Here is a 17,985-nt window from a genome sequence, read left to right as displayed (position 1 = left end):
CCCCAATTGATGGGCATCCCTTCAGAAAAGAGCTGCTATAAATATTTTTGTATGCATAGGTCCTTTTCCTTTTTTTTTTCATTGTTTAGTCAAAGGGTATACATGGTTTTATAGCCATTTGGGCATAGTTCCAAATTGCTCTCCAGAATGGTTGAATCAGTATACAACTTCACCAATAGTACATTAGTGTTTTAATTTTCCCACATCCCCTCAAACATTTGTCATTTTCCTTTTCTATCAGATTAGCCAATCTGACAAGTGTGAGGTAGTAGCTCAGAGTTGTTTTAATTTGCCTTTCTCTCATCAATAGTGATTTAGAGGATTTTTTCATATAATTATAGATAACTTTGATTACTTTGTCTGAAAACTACCTGTTCATATCCTTTGATAATTTATCAATTGAGGAATGCTTCTTATTTCTATACATTTGACTCAGTTTTCTATGTTTGAGAAATGAAGTCTTTATCAGAGAAACTCACTATCAAATTTTTTTCACAGTAATGATTACCAACTATGTATTTCCCTCCATCCTATTTTCCCTGTTTATCCTACTCTCTTTTTACCCTGTCCATTCTCAAAAGTGTTTTACTTTTGATTTTTACTTCCCCCATACTGCCCTCCCTTCTATCAGCTCCCCTGCCCTTCTTTTATCCCTTTCCCTTCCTCTTTCCTGTCCGGTAAGAGAGATTTTTATACCCCACTGTGTATATTATTCCCTCTTTCAGGCAATTCTGATGAGAGTAAGGTTCATGTGCTCCCCTCCATACTTCCCCCATTTTCCTACTGGGATGTGACATGGAAGGAAGGGTGGCTCCTGTCCCTTTCCCCTCTCCTTGCTTTCTTTACCTGATGGGTAATAAAAACGTGGCTTTTTGCTTTTGAGTGAAATTCCTAGGTCCAGAAGCATGGTCCCAGAAGGGGCATTTTCAGGTGACAAGCAGCTTCTATTTTTTGCTTCATGTTTAAAAATTGTTTCTTTGTCCTCTTGCCTGGGCATTCTGGGCCTTCAGAGCCCAGAGTGACAGCTGTGTACCTAAGCCCTGTTGGCCCACATGATACAGACATATGGCAAGGGTGAGGAGCTTACCCCTTTTTTGGGGGAGAGCTTATACATTAACCCTATTCACCCCTAGAGGGAGGGTAGGTTAGGGGATGAGGACGTCAATAGATCTCTTATCTGCCTTGCTGGGGAGGTGCAACTGAGGTATCACTTGGGACATATTCAGGGTATATTTCTTCCTTTAGCCTGGAGTCAGGAAGACCCGAGTTAAAATCTAGCCTTGGACATTTCCTAGCTACATGACCCTGGGCAAGTTGCTTCACTCTGTTTGCCTCAGTTTCCTCACCTGTAAAATGAACTGGAGAAGGAAATGGCAAACCACTCCAGGATCTCTGCCAGGAAAACCCCAAATGGGGCCATGAGAGTCAGACAGGACTGAAGCGACTGAACAATAACATATGGAAGCAGAAAGGTAGCTATTGCTTACTGTAACTTCGTCCTCTACCCACCCTCTCCTTACCTCCCATCAGAATGGCCTTGCTAGTGTGACAGTGTCAGGTACAGATTAGCCCATGTCCAAGGCCTGAAAGATGGCACAGTGTAAAGGGGGATTTGGAATCAGAAGCCCTTCTGATATTGAATCCCAACCCTTCAAGTTATTTGCTGGACCTACTTTTGTGCCAAGTGCTTCACAAATATTGTCTCATAGCAACAACCTTGGAAGGTACGTGCTATTATGATACCCATTTTACAATTGAAGAAACTGAGACAGACAGGGTAAGTGACTTGCCCAGGACCACACAGCTAGTAAATGTCTGAGACTAGATTTGAACTCATGTTGTCCTGACTCCAGGCCCAGTGTACCTAACCTCTCCGGGTCTGTTTCCTCCTCTGTGAAATAAAGTGACCTCTAAGATCTCTTCAAACTTTAAACCTATGATCCTTTAATAGGTAGATTTATTATCAAAATGGGAAATCACGGACTCAGCTGGAAGATGGATCCTGATTCTCCCTGTTATCAATGCCCCTCTTCCCCAAACTTGGGGTTTACCTCAGATATATTTGTTTTTACTTCTCTGTCTACACAGAGAGACTGTCCTTCAAGGCACAGTCTTTGTGTCCCTATCACCTGGTACAATAGTAGGAATTTTGTAAATCATTGTTCAGTGAATGAAGATGCACAACTTTGGTGCTGCTACTTCTCAGTCAATAAATACTTATTAAGCACCTATTTTGTGCCAGGTACCGTGCTAATCACTCAGGGTACAAAAAAAAGAAGGCAAAACCAAGACCTTACCCTCAAGGAATTCCCAGTCTAGTGGGGGAGGCAACATGAAATAATGTACAAACAAGCTCTTTATGAGATAACTGGAGATAACCAACAGAGGAAAATCCCTCGAATTAGAAGGGAATGGGAAAAGGCTTCCTGTAGACTCTACAGAGTTGTCAAACTCAGCCCGCAAAACTCTCAAGCATGGCAGAACCAGATTAAAATGTAATCAGGAAATGTTTAAGAAAATAAACAAAAATTCAACACAACAAATAATGTTCAGTTGTGGTTTTCTAAGTCCTTGTGTTACCTGCAAGGATCCATTTCTATTTGAGTTTGACATCACTGCTGTAAAGACGGGATTTTAGTTGGGACTTGAAGGAAGCCAGGTAAGCCAAGAGTTGGTGATGATGAGGGAGGGCGTGGGGAAAGAATGTTGGGCTTGGAATCAGGAAGACCTAAGTTCAGATCCTTCCTCAGACCCTTCATAGTTGTGTGACCTGGGCCAAATACTTATCTTCTCCTAGCCTCAATTTCTTTATCTGTAGATTGAGAATAATAGCAGTATTTGTCTTGCTGAGTTGTGGGGACCAAGTGAGATAGCACATGGAAAGGGCTTGGAAAACCCTTACGTACTATAAGTATTTGGACACCCCTGTCATAAGTAACAGCTTTGGAAACCAAGGACAGAGGGTGGGAACTTAAAAAGGAGAGATTGTGGAAGGTGGGTCTCTGGGATAACTTTTTGTGCATTTTGTAGTTTCTCGCATTCTGTGCTGTCTTTAAGGGGCAGAACAAGAATCCAGGACCAGAGTTAGGGGTATTGACCTTTTAAATTCAGACATGTGGGCATTGTTCTAATAGTGTATTTTTTTTCAATGAGGCTGCTGCCTGACAGCGAGGCTGGAAGGCTCTTACCTTTCTGTGGGTGTCATCTAACTGTGAATTTTTCCTGTTCTTCATGTTAATTAGAATAAAGGCTTATCCACTGATTGGTAACTCTATGGACAGCACTCTAGGAAAATCCTGGAAAATGGAGACCCGGATGGGAAGGGTCTAGAGGCTACACTAAGGCTATGAGGTGGGTATCGAGGATGAGAGAATCAGATTTATAGCTGGAAGGGACTCCCTCATGTTATAGCAGAGGAAATTGAGGCCTAGAAATGGTTAAATGACTTGGCCAAGGTCACACAAAAGGTGGTAGAGCCAGAATTAAAAGCCATGTCTTCTGACTCCAACTCCAGGGCTTTATTTCCTGCGCTGATAATTTAAAAAGCTAACGCTGCATTTCTTAGGTTTCTAGGTATCAGGAGGGGCTTCTAGGTGGCTCAGTGCATAAGGACACCTGGTCTGGAGTCAGGAAGACCTGAGTTCAAATCTAGCCTCAGACACTTACTAGCTGTGTGATCCTGGGCAAGTCCCTTAATCCTATTTGCCTCAGTTTCCTCATCTGTAAAATGAGCTGGAGAAGGAAATGGCAAAACACTTTAGTATCTCTGCCAAGAAAACCCCAAATGGGGTCACAAAGAGTCGGACATGACTAAAACAAGTGAACCACAAAAGGTATCAGGACTATTGTCTGATCCTGGATTCCCTCCAGCAATCCCAACATCAGGAAAAGTGAGAATCCATTCCTCTCTGGTACCTGCTTCTGTCCTTACTCAATGATAATTTTGCTCTTTTCCTGTCTTCTGACTTCTTACTCCCCAACACACATTCTTTGATCCAATGGTGCTGGCCTCCTGGCTGTTCCACAAACAAGAGTCTCCATATGTTGGCTTGGAGCATTTTCTCTCACTCTTCCCCATGCCTGGAATACTTTCCCTCCTCCTCTGACAACTGACCTCCCTGAGTTCCTGTAAGTCTCAACTAAAATCTCGCCTCCTATAGAAAGCCCTAACCCCTCTTAATTCCAGTGCCTTCCCTCTGTTAATTATTTCCTTTTTTACTATATATGGCTTGCTTTGTATAGATTTGTTTGCATGTTGTCTCTCGTTAGATTGTAAGCTCCTTGAGGTCAGGGACTGTCTCTTGCCTATTTTTGTATCTTCAATGATTCCCACAGTGTCTGGCACATAATAGGCATTTAATAGATAGCTATTGGGATAAGGTTTATCACAGTGCCACTTCATAAGTATTTATTGAGTTGAATTACTAAACAGAATCTTTGTGGGACAGTGCTTAGCATAGTGCCTGGCATATAGTAGGTGCTTAATAAATGTTTACTGATTGACAGGCAGTGGAAAGAATGCTTCACTTGGAGCCACAGAACCTAAATTCAAATTCTGGCTCTGCCACTTACTCTGTGATCTTAGACAAGTCATTTAACTTTCCTGAGCCTCATTTTCCTTATCTGTAAAATGAGGGGGTTGACCTGGATGACCTTGGGGGTCCCTTCAGCTTTAGATCTACGATCCTATGAGTTCAGTTTTCTTTCTATGACGTTGCATCATTTAAATTATTGAGTGAATAAATAGAACACTTCCCCCTCCCCCACTTCCCAGTTGCTTGTCTGAAAATCAAACTGTTTTTGAAACAGCTGGGAGAGCCCCATGACGGTAATCTCTTGGTGGATGAAGCAGGGCAGAGGCATGAGGATCACATATACGCCCTCTAATCCTGCTGCATGTTTTCAAAAATTATTATGTGAGCCCTGAAAAGAGGCCTCTTGATTGGACACAAGGAGGTGACTCAGACTTCAGGCAGTGCTGAGGCTGGGGCTTCCTTAGTAAACACCTGACACCTCCCTTTCCTTCATTTCCCCCCCTTCCCCAATGGCCTCTTCCTTGGATGCCAGCTGCACCACAGAACCAGCTGGCCACTAGGTTGTTATAACACAGACCCTGCAGCCATTTATGCCAGCAGGGTTCTTTATAGTGCTTCTCTTTTGTTCTCTTAAGCCACTTCTCTGCTTCAAGGGCAGGTGAAGAGCGGGGTTATAAGCACAAAACAGGGTGATTTGAATCAGAAAGCTGAGTTATATTAAGGAAAAATGGGAGGCAGTGTGGTGCAGTGGATAGAGATCTTGCCACTAAGTCAGGAAGACTTGAGTTTGAGTTCCCCCTCTGACACATTTTTGCTGGTTGTTTGACCCTGAGCAAATAATTTAACCAATCAACAAATGTTTATTGAATGCTTGCTGTGTGCCAAACTCTGTGCTAAGGACTGGGGACACAAATAAAGGCCAAAAAAAGTCCCTTCCATCAAAGAGCTCACATTCTAATGAGGGTGCATCATGCAAATAACTATGTACATATAAAAAATATGCAGCATGAATGGGAGGTAATCTCAGAGGGCAGGTGATACCAGTAGAGAAGGATAGGAAAGATTTCTTGAAGAAGGTAGCATTTTAGCTAAGTCTTGAAGGAAGCCAGGGAAGCCAGGAGTTGGTATGGGGGACAGCCAGTGAAAATGTCAGGAGCTGAGAGATGGAATATTTTGTTTGAGGAAACTGAAGGAGGCTAGGGTCCCTGGATCAACAGAGTATGTAGAGGAGAGTGAAGTGTGAGAACATTGGAAAGGTAGCCAGGGGCCAAGTGAAGCAGAGCTTTAAATTATTTGATCCTGGAGATATTAGGGAACCATTGTAGTTTATTGAGGGGAGGAGGTGGTGACATGGGCAGACTTGGGGTCTTGCTTTGGGAAAATCACTTTGGCAGCTGAGTGGAGGATAGATTGAAGTGGAGAGAGATTTGAAGGAGGGAGCCCAACCAGCAAGTGATAAGGACTCGTACTAAGAGTGTGGCTATTTGAGTGGAGAGAAGGCACGGATAAGATCAATGTCATGAAGGGAAAAATAAGATTGGATATTTGGAGTCAGTGTGTGTGAAGTTGGGGTTGACATGGGGTTGACAATCCAAACCTGAGTGACTAACTATAATGATAATGGTGTCCTCTGCGGTAAATGAGAAGTTCTGAAGGGGGAACATTTTGGGGAAAAGAATAAGTTATATTATGTACATGTTTGAGTTTGAGATGCCACAGGACATTTATTTTGAGATGACGAAAATAGTAGCTCAGGAGAAACAATTGTCTTAGATATGTAGATTTGGGAATCATCTGTATAGAGGTAATAATTGATGAGAAATGTATGATAAAGTGCTTAGTACAGTGTCTGGCACATAGTAGGTATGATATAAATCTGTCTTTCCTTCCCATGGGAGCTGATGAGATCACCAAGTGAGATAGTATAAAGTGAAAAGGAAAGTGAGCCTAGGACAGAACCTTTGAGTTAGTAGGGGCAAACATGTATGACTAAATTGGAGAGCAGTAGTTGATTTGCACTGAGAGAGGTAATTTCCTCCTGGGAATTTCCAGTACCAACAAAATCATGGGTCATGGGATCATAGATTGAAGGCTGGAAGGTATTTTAGAGACTGTTGATTTCAATCCCTTCATTTTACAAATGAGGTAACTGAGCCACAGAGGGGTTATATGGCTTAGTCAAGGTCATATAGCTAGGAAGTATCTGAGGTGTGATTTGAATCCAGGCCTTCCTGAGTCCAAGTCCAGTGCCCTATTCACTTTGCCTTTCTAGCTCTCCTGCTCCAGTCCAAGAAAATAAAGGGAAGAAATATAGGTGGCCAGGCTGGATTTTGGCACTGACAGCCTGTGCTCCTGGATAGACCGGAGGGAATAGTCTGGCTTCTGCTCTGGGGAAGGCAGTTGGTGCCTTTGCCTTGAACTGATCCAAAGAGCAAGAAGTCTAAGAGGGTTGAAAGCATCAGCTCATTATTGTGTATATAAGGGTTTAAAGAAGCTTTCAGGGAAAGGCTCTCAAAGACCAGAGAGAGCTGGCATGAGAGCATCAGGGTAGGGAGGGGGGCTTACTGTGGAAATCACGGAACTGTTGAGCTACTCAGATCCCGGTGGAGAAGAGAAGTCCGGCAGACCTGTGCAGCTGTAATGAAGGCAGGAACGGGGGCAGACTGGTATAGCGTGGGGGCAGTAGCAGCAGGGCTCACTGTGGCCCACTTTCTGCCTGGTTCTCTCTGACTTTCAGTTCATTGGGCAATAAGGAGCCCACACCTCCCTTACAGTGTGGAGCAAGAGGAGAGATGAGTTCAGTGTCTCTGAGTTCCCTTTTTGAAAGGGAAGCCACACCACCCCCAGTGCCTCTGAGGGAGGTGCCCCAGTCATTAACCATCGCTGTGGTCCGGGATTTACTGGCAGCAGGGTTGAGGGGTGGGGGACAGAGGACTCAGTTTTATAAGACCCAAACTCTTGAATATGTTGGACAGATTCTTCTAGATTCCCCCTCCTCCCACCATCTGTGATTCAGGCTCTGTATTTAAGCCTGAAGAATCCAGTGTTAAATCAGTGGAGAAAACTGAGCTGTTGTCTGTTCTGTGCTTTCATAAGCTTCCAGGAGGTGTTTAGGCCTTAGAGACACTCGGGCACTTTTAGTCCCTCAGGCTTGGTAGGCACATTTTATTATGGGGTTGGCTGGACTGAGACATTACTAACGTGCTTTATTTGAGGCCAGTGACAAGGGGGAGGGTGTGGGTGCGGTGCGGTGGGGTGGTACTGGGAATAAAAAAAAGAAGTCGGGAGAGTGAGTGGTTGGGGAAGTTTTCTCCCTGGTCGCAGCATCCTAGAGGAGCTGAGGAACCCTGCAAATATTTCATTCGAATTAAATTGGAGAATTTCCAGACAGGACTCTTCCTGCCGTCGCTCATTCTTACACAAATACACAAAGCAGGGGCCTCCCCCTGAACCAGTCCAATAGGGTGCTTTTGCCTACCCACCGGGCTCTGTGTTCTGGCGTCCTCTCTCCCAGGGTCTGCTCCGTTCTGCCTTGCTCAGGCTCAGCTTCCCTCTGGTCTTCTGGCTAGCAGCAGTGGGACACAGGAGCAGATCTCTCTGGGCTGCTTTGCTGGGATTGATTGGTCATGGATTCCTGGCCACCAGGCAGCACTCACTCTTCAGGTTGGTTCAATTTAGTTACAATATTGGATGGGTAGGGAGGATTTCAAAAATAATGTACTCAAAGAATAGGAGCGTGTATGAAGAGTGCCATGTAATTGTCTGCTACTGGGGTCAGAGACTTTTGCCAAGAGGTCATTGGGATTGAAAGTTTGCTCCTTCCTAGGATGGGGTACCTTAGAGATCATAGCTTTGTGGCAGCTTGGCTAGGGATCTAGCCCCCTCATTTTACAAGGAAATTGATTTGCCCTAAGAGTCACACAGGCAGATTTCTAACCCAGATCCTCTTGACCCAGACTCTTAATTTTCTTTGTAATAGACTGAGCTGCCACACTGTAGTTTAAAATGAGGAAGTGAAAGAAATGAGGTTCATTCTAGGTCTTTTCTCAGGGGCATTGACTCCCAAAGACTGGCCTGTGTCATATGTAAGCCTGCGATAGAGTTGCATTAACAATTGACGAAACTTCTTCCTGATTACTGGCCAATAAATTATCAAAGAGACAGGAGTAAGCAAGTAAGGAAGGATTTAACTTCTCTGGAGGTTACAGAATGAGGAGTCCTTGTTAGACCTCAGCCCTTGGAGATCATAGACTGGCTACAGACTTAGTATTCTTCATTGGCCACTGGCTTTTGCGGGGTAGGGGTGAGGGATCTCAGCTGTGTTGAAAAGTGTTACTAGGCTTGAGTTTCTTTATTTCTAAAGGAGTTGCTATGGGTGCTATGTATGTAAAAAGACATGCCCCCCCCACCCGCATCAAGAGCCATGGGGCTTGAGTTTGAATTCTAGCTCTGTCACTTACTAGCTCTATGACCATGGACTAGTCCCTTAACCTCTCTATGAGTCTCAATCTTCTCATCTGTAAAATGGAGACAATGATATGTGTCTTATCTTCCTGATGTAGAAATTGTGAAGAGAGGCATTGTGGTTTTGTGGAGAGAGCACTGGTCCTGGAGTCAGGACCAGTTTGGGGGGCAGTTAAATGTCAGAGGACTGACTGGGACATGAGTCAGGAAGACCTGAGTTCAAATTCAGCCTCAGATACTTAGTAGCTGTGTGACTACCAAGGAGGTCACTTATGTCTGCCTCAGTTTCCTTATCTATAAAATGGGGATCATAATAGCACCTACCTCCCAGGGTTGTTGGGAACATCAGATGATATTTGCAAAGTACAGTGCCTCAAATGTAATAGGCATTATATAAATGCTAGCTATTATTATTAAATCTAATTAGGAGACTGAGACTGAAATTGTGGCTTTCACTCTAAATTTGCAAGACTTTGGAAAAACCACTTCTAGTCTCCAGGTCCCAGTCTGAGAGGCAGCTGGATGTGGAGTCAGGACAACCTGACCTCTATTTCAAACATTTATTAGCTGTGTGACCCTGTGTCAATAACATAACCTTTCTGTGCCTCTTTTCTGTCTCATCTGTAAAATGAGAGTGTTGGACTGGTTGGCCTTTCAAGTCCTTCTTAGTTGTCCATGACCAAGTGAGATACTTGATATATAAAGTGTTATATAATTTCACAATATTTATGTTTTTGGAGACTGGGTCTCCCTAACTCACTTAGACTGGAAAGATAGTTTCTCATTGGTCTGATCCCAATGCTGACTGGCATGGAAGCTTTAACCTACTCTCTTTCTGACCTGGGCTGGTCACCCTCCTTACACAGCGTGGTCACCCTCTGATCCTCGTGGCTCACTGTACTAGTGCCAGACTTAGTGTAGACCCCCAATCAACTGTAGCACTACAGATGCCCAGAACTCCCAAACTGAAGGGGTCCATTAGCTTCAGCCTCTTCTAGGAGCAGGGATAACACGTGTGCCACCATATCTGGCCACCATTCTTATTAGTAGAGACCTATGGACAGAAGGTACTAACCAGACAATACAATTTTCTTTTGTTTCTCATCACCATCCTTGTCCAAGTTGTAGAATTAATTCTTCATTGCTTATCTATATTCATATGCTCTGTGCAGTTCATAGACTGTATACAGAGATGGAATCTAGAGCTGAAAGGGCCCTCAGAGACTCTCTGGTCCAGCCCCCTCATTTTCAGATGAGGAAACTGAGGCCCAGAGTGGCTTGCTTGAACTCATATGCATAGTAGGTCTCAGACAAGATCAGAAGAAAAGAAGCTCTGGATTCTGTAGTTGACTTGAGGAAACTAAAACATAAGATCTTTTTTTAGATCGTGGTAACTGAATTTGGCACAGTACCTTCTCATCCATAATGTAGCTAAAAATGCCACATGGTAAATTGTGGAGAGAGCACTGGTCTTTATTCCTGGGATCTGGAGGATGGGCCTGGGGGGACAGGATGAAGACAGATGCATGAGCAGTGGACAGCAATACAGCCAGAGCAACTGGTCATGGAAAGTCATTTCCATAGTTGCGCCCAGTGCAGGGTTCCAGAAATCTCAGGCACCAGAGAGATGGGTAGGGCCCCTGGCTCTTTTATAGGGGTGCCTGGATTTTTAGTGAATTGTACTAGAACTACAAGAACTGTCTTAATTTCTTCCTGCTGATGCTTGTTGGTGGGAGAAGGGACTCAACATGGTACTGTGGAGAGAAAATGATGGCACTGGATCCAGAGAACTTGGGGTTATATCCTGTTTGTTCTTTGCCACCTATGTGACTTTGGGCAAATCAATTAACCTCTCTTGTTAATTGACTTGGTTTCCTCCTCTGTAGAATAAGGGGGCTGGACTGGAGGGCCTCTTGGGTTCCTTCTGCCTCTAAGCCTATGATTCCATAATCTAGCACTTAGCACAGCATCCAGCACATAGCAAGGGCTTAGTAAATGCTTATTGACTATAACTTGAATTGAAGATATCTCTTTTACAGGCAGCACCAGTTGGAATGGGGACTTCCCTCTTGGAGCCATTGACATCACATCCCTTGATTTAGCTCAGGCTGAGGCTCTGTTCCAGTGGGGAGGAGAAGAGAGGGAGGAGATGAGTGCAAACAGGGAGGGTTGGGGGAAGGCCAGCTGCTGACCAAGGGGTTTTTTACCAGTCATCATTTGGTTCAGGAAATATCTTGGGCAGATGTGCCCCTGTCTAGAAGGATCCTTGGAGACCCGAGGGTGACCTGCATAGACTTTAAGTTGCCTCTCAGCAGAAGGGAGGGGAATAAGCATTTATATAATGCCTACTAAGTGCCAGGCACTGTGTACTGCCAAGCCCTTTGCAAATATTATTTCATTTGATCCTCCTTGCAACAACAACTTTTTGGGATGGGCTATTATTATTTTCATTTTATAATTGAGGAAACTGAGGCAGACAGAGGTTAAATGACTTGCCCTGGATCACACAACTAGTATAGTAAGTATCTTAGGCTGGATTTGAACTCAAGTCTTCCTGACTGCAGGCCTAGTGCTCTAACCACTGTACCACCTGGCTGCCTCAGATTCTATCAGTATCACAGTGATGATCTATCTTTTCAGTTTCTTTTTGTTTGCTTTCTTTGAAAGCTGAAAAATTTTTCCTGGCATCTAAAATTTGGGTTGGCTCTTGGGTGTTCAGCAAATGTGTTGAGAGTGGCATAATGTGAAAACTTAATAGAAAGATTGCCAGTGAATGAGCAGGATAGGACAAGGGCCAGCTCTCACTCAAGGTGGATCTTTGAGGAGGCCCTTTTGGGGTACCTGGGGATCCCTCAGCATCACCTACTTCTCTTACAAATATGGCAGCCATTCATCCCCATCCTCCTTGCTGGAGGGAGGTCAGAATCCCTGTGGCTGTTTCGCACCTTCGCTCCTCAAGCTTCTCACATCTGTTCTCCCCTCACTCAGAGCTGAAGATGTTGCCTCATTCTTTATTGAGAAAGTAGAGGCTATTCATTCAATATGAACTTCGTCTCCTGGGATTATCCCCCTTTGTCTTCCTGCTCCCTAGTCACAAACAAGGCTGGTCCTTCTCTTTGCCCAGACCATCCTCTTTACATCTACCTTTGAGTCCATCCCCTCCATTCTTCCCCTCCAGTTTCCCCCCACAATTATTGCTTCTCTCTAATCTTTAATCCTTGTATCAGCACTTTCCCTGAAAGAATGAATGAAAAGGCATTAAGTAAGTGCTCACTATATGCCGAGCCCTGGACTACACTGACCCCCTTCCCCATCAGAGAAGGATATTTTGATTTGTAAAGTTACAAGGACGGTGGATGGAGCCCAAGTGGCGATGGCACTGGCATTATGGATTTGTTCATGACTCCAGAATTATAACTGGGGGGCTATCCCCCTCCCCTGGGGGGGTTGGCCCAGTGCCAGAGTTCAGTTAAATCTCCTAGGGCTTACAAACAAGTCCAATTCTCACCCATCCTTAAACACCCATCCCTAGATCCCACCACCCCCTCAGCTATCTTTCTAGATCTCACTCTTTCCAGCCAAACTTCTTGAAAAAACTATCTTATATTCATTGACTACACTTCTTCTCTTCTCAACTTTTCAGCTCTTGCAATCTGGCTTCTACGCTCTCATTTTGATGAAATTGCTCTCTCCAGAGTTGCCAAAGATCTTTCTTTGCCACATCTGATGGCCCTTTCTCAATCCTCATCCTTCTCACTTCTCTGCGACACTTGACGTTCTTGATCACCTCCTGAAAGCTCTTCTTTGCCAGTTGATTTTGGGTTTTTTGGATGCTGCCCTCTCATGGTTCTGCTCCTTCCTGTCCGACTGCTTTCCAGTCTCTTTGCTCCATCATCGTCCATAGGAAGCCCCATAATCATGGCTACTGTGAGTATGTGTCAAGACTGTCCTGGGCCCTCTTTTCTTTTTATCCTTTCTCTCTTTGGGAGCCCATGAGATCCAGGGCTTTAATGATCAACTCTATGCTAATGACTATATTTCATGCCCCCTAGCCTCTCCCTTGAGGTCCATTCCCTCTTCACCAGCTGCTTACTAGATGTTTAAAAAGAGGATGTCCCCTAGGTGTCTCAAACCCAATATGTCAAAACTGAACACATTATCTTGACCTCTTTTATCTGGAGCTTCTCTATTTCTGCTGAAGGCATTGCCATCACTTTGGTGTTACCCCCAACTCCTCATTGACCTTCACACCATGTAACACTCCACTGCCAAATCTTGTCATTTCTATGCCCACAACATCTCTTGCATTTGTCTTCTTTTCTCCACTCAAACAGCTACCACCCTAATTCAGGCTTCATCACCTCTTGTCTAACTTTTGCAAAAGTCTCCTAATTTAGTGGTCTCCTTATTTCAAGAATCTCTCTTCTTTTCCATCTAAATATCCACCCAGCTGCTGAAATGATTTTCCTAAAAGGCAAATCTGACCATGTCACTTTTCTCTTCAGTAAGTTCCAATCGTTCCTTATTATCCCTAGAATCCCCACCACTTAAAATTTGCCGTTTCCTTTTAAGGCCCCAGCTCGAGAATCATTTTCTCCATGAAGTCTTTCCTGATCCCTTTATATGCTTGTGCCTTCCCTCAAATTATCTGGTAGCTATCTGGTCCCCAGCAGCATTGTAAACATTGAAAGCATTTTGGTCTCTGTGCGCCCAACTCCTACTATAGTGCCTGGTTCAAAGAAGGTACTTAATAAATGCTTTCTGATTGGTTGATTGAACAAGGTGAGAGTTCCTAATACTTCTGTCTGTCCATCACATTGTTCTGATTATGTCAAACCCCAGACTGCCACAGGGCCTCCTGAAATTGAGATCCTTGACTCTGATTTTCACATTTTTTTTAAATCAAAAGCTCTCTGGAAACCAATCTGTTCTTTTCAAAATAGTTTATTGTGTTTTATTAGTAAGGATTGGAAATGGTCTGAGTAATATCCTTTGAAGGATTTTGGAAGTCATTCAGTCCATTTTCATTTTGAAGATGAGAAAAGTGGCCCAGAGAGAGACTTGTGGGAAGAAAGTGCTGTGATGAATTAGTAGCTGGGACTAGAATTCAGACAGGGTGTGCACACAAGGCACATTTTTAAGCTTAATCTGTATTGATGTTTTCTCCATCACTTTCTTAAGTCTAGACAATCAACTAAACAAGAAATCAAGCCCTGGTTTTTAGCTTTTGCTAATTTCAGAGATATAAATTATACCTTGAAAATGAACAGCACCAGCTGGATCTGAGCAGGGTTCAAGCTGGCTCCAGCACACCCCAGAGTCAGCTCAGAATTGGAGGGGTACATCAGAAGTCATCTGGACCTGAACAAGGACTGTGAGAAACGAAAGAGTTAAGTTTCCACATAAGTAGATAAGAAATCAGCACAGATAGGCTAACTTCTCCGCCAGGGTTGGGGGGGAGCGAGTGACAACACAATTCTAGGCACATAATGTATGTTAAGGATGGGGCATGTAAGGAAGATTGTAACCCAGAAGGATTAGGACCAATCCTGATCCAGAAGGGAAGAGTTAGGCAATTACTAACTATAAAGCTTGCCTTGGCTTCTTTTACAGGCGTATTTCTCCCCGTCCAAGGAGATGTGCCCGTTTCTCATGAGAATCGAAAGGATGCACTTCAGCCTCTTTAATAAAAAGTCTTTGAGACACCAGTCTTCGCAACCGAGTCTGGGGTCATCTTTATAACAGGACCCCTCTGCAATGTTCCCAACAAAGAGTCACCTGGTCTTCCCTTGAATATATTTAGTGACTGGGAGGTTATTATCTAATGAGACAGTCAAGTCTCACTGCTGACACATAGTGGCTGTGTGGCCCTGGGTAAGTCATTTAACCACTCAGTGCTCTACACAAGACTAGAAGTTGCAGAGAAGGTGCCCAATTGTATTGGTAGAGGGACTTTCCTCATCTGGGAGTTCCTTATAGTCTGTCCCTATCCTTGTCTAATTGTTAAGTGTTTCCTTATATGGAGATGAAATGTGCTGACTTATAAATTTTAGGCACGTGGCCTAGTCTTAATCTTCCATATACACCCTTCAGAAAATAATAATAGCTAACATATTTATAGTACCTGCTATATACCAGGCCTTATGCTAAGCTCTTTAGAAATATCTCATTTGATCCTCACAACAACCCTGGGAGGGAAATGCTATTATTATCCCCAATTTACAGATAAGGAAACTGAGGCAGACATAGGTTAAGAGATTTGCCCAGGTTCACACAGCTAGAAAGTGTCTGAGACTAGATTTAAATTCATTATTTCCACCAACTCTTTTATTCTCCAGGCTAAAGCTCTCTTTCCTTCATTCAGTCCTTTTGTAGCATAAGCTTGCATCCTTAGCACCCTGCTCCTTCCTCTGGACCCACTCCACCTTAGCACATCTGGATTTCTTTCCTTTGTATCGCACTATCATCTGGACTTGTCCTCTCTGCCTTTGTCCCTACTTTTTGATGTTATTTCCCTTAGATTCCCAGCTTCTTATCTCCTCTTCAGAACTAACCGAATTCAGGGCTTCTAAATACCCTTTAGACTTGCAAAGACAAATAGCTAACTGCCTTTTTCACTTCTCAGAGAACCTTGTCTCTCCCCTCTCCCCTCTCCCATCCCATTTCTGCTTCTGTGGTCCACCTGAGAATAAGATTCCCTTTATCCATCAGCTTCCTCCCCAGAGGCCTAGCCTTTATTTAATCAACCCCTGAGGTAACTGCGGAGGGAGGGAGAGGGACACCTCATTCTCTGAGATAGATTTGTAAGTCAAGGGGTCTAGAATGTAAACTTAGGCAATTTTTGCTTTTTTCTTTCTTGTTCCTGTACTGACCACAGCAACAGAGTAGACTTTCTAGGCAGATATCTCATTTCCCACTCAAGGTCCACTTTCCTCACTACCCCTCCCCCCACCCTCTTGATCCTTGTCTTTTTCTCTTTGCCTTCAGTGATTCCTAAATGAATTAACTAATCTGCAAACCCCAAATATTCTCCCTGAGCAGCATCTATTGGGTCTGCTTTGTTCTTTTGGAGATAGAATTAATTCATTCTACTATCATTTTTTGCTTGCCTGCTGTCAGTTTTCCTCTACCTCCCCCTTCAAAATCCCTTGTTCCTGTCAGAGTGGGAAAGGGACCTTTGAGGTCTTCTGGTTCAGAAATGTCAAACTTAGCCTCTGGAGTGCTGCCCAAAGGAGGTTAAAATGTAATTGAGAAATCTTTAACAAAATAAATAAAAATACAGCACAGCATAGATAATGTTAATTTGTGGTTTTCTAAGTCAATATGAAATTGATTCCACTGGACTATAGTTCCAACCCTAGTCTTTTTACATGTAAGAAGTCATAAGCCCTAGAAGGGCTTCCCCAAGAAAGGAAATAACTTTCATAAGATCATCTAGTTAGTTAAAAGCAGAACCCAAAACCCTTCCTCCACCCTCAGCTACCTTCTGCTCCCTCCTTGGGGCTTGGCGTCATTTCTCTAATCACACATCCTGTGTTCTCAGGGGCCCCTGCTGTCTTGGGCAGTAAACGCTACAGGTTTGGTTGTTTGTTAGACCTCCTGTGATCTGAAGCAAATCATTTAAGCTCTTTGGTATACCTTTCTCTAAAGTGAAGGTGGCAAACACTTGCTCTCTGCAAGACCTCACGGTTGTGGACATCACCAATCATTTTTTTAGGGACTATGTTTTGAGGTATGATCTTTGGTGCATCATTAACTTGCTTCTGATACTTGGGCTCTTAGGGCATCATAGAATGTCAGCTTGGAGATCATCTAATTCGAATCCCTCATTTAACAGAGTGGGAAACTGAGGCCCAGGGAAGCAAAACCACTTGTTGAAGGTGGCATAAAAAGTTAGTCATGGGGCTGAGACCAGAACTCAGATTTCCTGGTAACCAGTCCAGTATTGAAATCTCGACTCTCTTTCTTCCCATTCTATTAATTTAATATGGTCTCAGCACTGGTGCCATGATGACTGTGGAAAATTACCTGGGTTTGTAGCAGGGGAACAGGAGTAATCAGAAAGGTTTTGCATCTGGGAAATATCCCAGGATCACAGGCGGTTCAAATCTTTGAGTCTGGGGAAACTGAAATCCATTTAGCAAGATATTTCATCTCTGAGTCGTTCTTTCCTCATTGGTCAGATGGAAGGGTAGGACTATATCAAGGGTTCTTAACTTGGGGTGCTGGGAACCCCAAGGGGTCTGTGGATAGATTTTGTGACCTCATGTGGGCAAAACATGACATTTTAATTTTCGCTAACCTCTAATTGAAATTTGGCATTTCTTTTTTCAGAAAATTTTTATTCATTTTAAACTTCAATACAATATGGGAAAAGAAAAAAGAACATTTCTATGTATACAACAGAACACAAGAGAGGATTCAATATAAAACAATAAATTTCCATTTCAAGAAAACCTATGTAATAAATACTACACATTGTTTTCAAAGTTGCCCACCTTTTCTTTGCTTCCTTGTTGGTTTTCTTCTGTTTTCTGCTGTGCACTTTTTACTTTATTCCCTCCCCACTCCAAGAAGACTACAATTAAACTCAGATATGTGTGTGTATGTGTGTGTGTACATACATGTACATACATACATACACATGTATACACAGATATCTATAAACATACACACATGTAAACATACATACTCTCTACACTCATACACATATATGTAAGACCATACTATGCTTATTTCCACTTGTCATCTGCTTCTCTGGAGGCAAATAGCATCATTCTTCCTAGGTCCAAGTCTTCCCATGTTTTTTCTAAATCAATCAGTTCATCATTGCCTATATCACAGCAGGATTCCAACACAATCACATCCTATCTGCAAGATTGTCCATGAAAGTTTTTCCCAGCATTTCTTTCAATTATGAATGTGGGCAACCAGCATAATTCAGAAAAGGGGCATATAGTCTTCCTCAGTCTGTCAAAGAGATCAA

The 17,985-nt window shown here is 43.3% G+C and overlaps 1 protein-coding gene across 5 annotated transcripts in view; it reads left to right on the top strand.

The window, feature by feature from the left end:
* The window catches only part of AMPD3 (adenosine monophosphate deaminase 3), an 84,023-nt gene that overhangs the window by 4,775 nt on the left and 61,263 nt on the right, over window positions 1–17,985 (top strand). Inside the window, exon 2 of one of the 5 annotated variants that reach the window (XM_027852648.1) lies at window positions 3,243–3,351. The exons of 2 other annotated variants lie outside the window; for them this stretch is intronic. Coding sequence is in view for 2 of the 3 variants with exons in the window: in XM_027852644.1 (XP_027708445.1) it covers window positions 8,162–8,198 (37 nt within the window). In the remaining variant the exon portion in view is untranslated. Of the gene's footprint in view, window positions 1–3,242; window positions 3,352–7,975; window positions 8,199–17,985 lie in introns of those variants that run through there. 2 more of the 5 variants (XM_027852644.1, XM_027852647.1) reach the window with 2 other exon arrangements.

The sequence above is a fragment of the Vombatus ursinus genome, unplaced genomic scaffold, assembly GCF_900497805.2.
Source record: "Vombatus ursinus unplaced genomic scaffold, bare-nosed wombat genome assembly UNPS02009770.1, whole genome shotgun sequence".
Lineage (NCBI taxonomy): Eukaryota > Metazoa > Chordata > Mammalia > Diprotodontia > Vombatidae > Vombatus > Vombatus ursinus.
This window is presented reverse-complemented; position numbering and strand designations above follow the sequence as displayed.